This window comes from Austrofundulus limnaeus, unplaced genomic scaffold, assembly GCF_001266775.1.
Source record: "Austrofundulus limnaeus strain Quisiro unplaced genomic scaffold, Austrofundulus_limnaeus-1.0 Scaffold211, whole genome shotgun sequence".
In the NCBI taxonomy this organism is placed as follows: Eukaryota; Metazoa; Chordata; class Actinopteri; order Cyprinodontiformes; family Rivulidae; genus Austrofundulus; species Austrofundulus limnaeus.
Window position 1 is genome coordinate 456,947 of NW_013952613.1, and position 2,298 is coordinate 459,244.

General features: G+C 36.1%; 1 protein-coding gene across 1 annotated transcript in view; it reads right to left on the reverse strand.

The window, feature by feature from the left end:
- The window catches only part of hectd2 (HECT domain containing 2), a gene marked incomplete in the record, with an annotated part of 99,349 nt that overhangs the window by 6,663 nt on the left and 90,388 nt on the right, over window positions 1-2,298 (reverse strand). Inside the window, 1 exon segment of the mRNA XM_014019201.1 lies at window positions 1,827-1,970. Coding sequence (XP_013874655.1) covers window positions 1,827-1,970 — 144 coding nt within the window.

A 2,298-nucleotide genomic window follows, 5' to 3' on the forward strand; every position in this document is an offset into this window, starting at 1 on the left:
AAATAAAACACATACAAAGTAGAACACAGCTAAATGTATCAAAAGTATGTCTATGTAATATTAGAATTTTCTGAGAGAATGAATTTTGGTTTTTCATTTTTTTTCCCCTGTAAGAGGTTTTTATTTAATAGAATTTTTGGACAAAAAAAATAGCAATATATCGCCTTGCTTATAGTATCGCAATTTATCGGGATATATCGTATCGTGACCCCTCTGTCATGATATGTATCATATCGCCAAATTCTTGCCAATACACAGCCCTAATCGATTGAGTAACTTTAGTATCAGTACAGTACAAAACCGACGTTGCCATGTGTGTTTTTGGATTTTCAGTCATCCAGGACATGGAAATTCAAAGCAACAACAAAAAAAGGCAAATGCACCTGTGTTCTGTAGCTGAAGACGTGGAGTTAGTATCAGTATTATTGGGTCGACCCGTTCACTCCCGCCTCACTGATGTAAAAGTCAAATGAAATGTGACACAAGCATTCAGACTTTGAAAAACATCAGATATGTATCTAATTTAGTGCCACAAACTGAAAAGGCCTTGGTTGGATTTGAAAAAAAAAATCTGATTTGTCACATTCACACTTGTAGGAAAATGATCTGATATGTTGCATTTGCCTGCAGTGTGAACACAGCATTAGACTCTGCAAAAATGCCCCTCTGTCTGATTATTTATACATAACTGAATTATCATTCAGTTTTAAGGGGGCTTAAGTTCAGCTCAGCCTTATATCCCAGGTTAATTTCCTGACAGTGTCAGAATTAGTGCATGGTTATTATTTTTCTTTGTAGTGTTTTATAATTGAACCTGAGGCAAGAAAGAAAAACGGAATATATCATCTTTATTATTGTGCCATTTTTGGAGATGGTCAGCTTACGGGTCTGTTTCCAGTTACAAAAATTTAAACAAAGGGTGTCAAAACTTCAGCATTTGACATATTTATATTTAATAGTACATTAAAAGTTTAATCAGTGACAACATGCAATGATCTATTATTACTATTACTCTATTTGCAATACTCTTAAGTAGTGAGTGATATATTTGTGTGTGTGTGTGCGTGTGTGTGTGTGCGTGTGTGTGTGTGGCGGGGGGGTGTTTGACAGATTTTTTTGTAATAATAATTAATTATTTTTGTCTGCCGTCACTGAGGCAGTGGACTTAGAAATGCTCTCCGTCCGTCCGTGACGGTGTACATCAGCAACGGTTGGCGTCAAGTTCTATCTTGTTTATATATAAAGTCTTGTACACACATATTTCCATTGTTTTTCAAACACATAATTAAAACACTTGACTTGTGCTGCCATAGAATAAGTATCAATGTGACTTTGGTATTTAATCTGAACATTTCAGCAACAATCTTGTTTGTAGTTTTTAATCTTACAACTTGCAGAAAAAACAAACTTGATATAAAAATGACTAAACTGAACAAGACTAAGATAAAACCTAGCGTGTCAGTAATATTCCCACAGCAGAGGAGATAAATTTTTTTCCCTGACCCACTTAACAGGTTTTGCATCCCTCATTTTAGCTTCTGCGCTTCAGATCCACAGAGGATTGAGTGTGAGAGCTCTGCATCATAAAACTTTGGATCCCAAAGTCAAAAAATAACGGGACACAAAGCTTTGTGTCTGAGCCAATGGAATGTTATATATTAACAGAAACACTTGTCATTATGAACATTTAAATTAGATAATTTACTTGAGATTGTTTAGGATCTTTGAGGACTGCTGCAGTCAAACGTTGCTTAGTGCAAATAGAATTGCTGGTCTGAACACCTCCATCTCTGAGCTTTGTTTTCAGTCAGAGCTTTGGAACCTACCAGTCAGCTGGAACATCAATCTTGGAGATTTTAAAGTTGAGGTCAGCCATTCCTCCAACAGGAACACGGTCACTTCCTGTTGCAAAGTGGAGGAGCTTCTTCTGCAGCTCCAGAGGGAAGGCCAACACCACGTCCCAAAAACACCTGCAAAAGCAGAGTGTTGCTGGCTGAAAAAACAAAAACTTGCAGACAGAGAAAAACATACCGAACTAAGGAAAACAAGAACTGAAACAGTGAAATAACAAGTTTTTTAACTTGTGAAGTACATGGAAGGTGTTTTAACGTGTCTTTGAAGCTTTGACCAAAACTACATCAGATATATTTTTTTCTGTTTGTTTGTTTTTAAAGGAGACCAATTATGGGTCCTAGAAATGTTTATGGTATGTCTGTGGGCTATCCAGACTATGTTCATTCAATTTAATGCACAAAATAATTCTCAGATAATAAAATTTCCCATTTTCTAGTTCTGCCT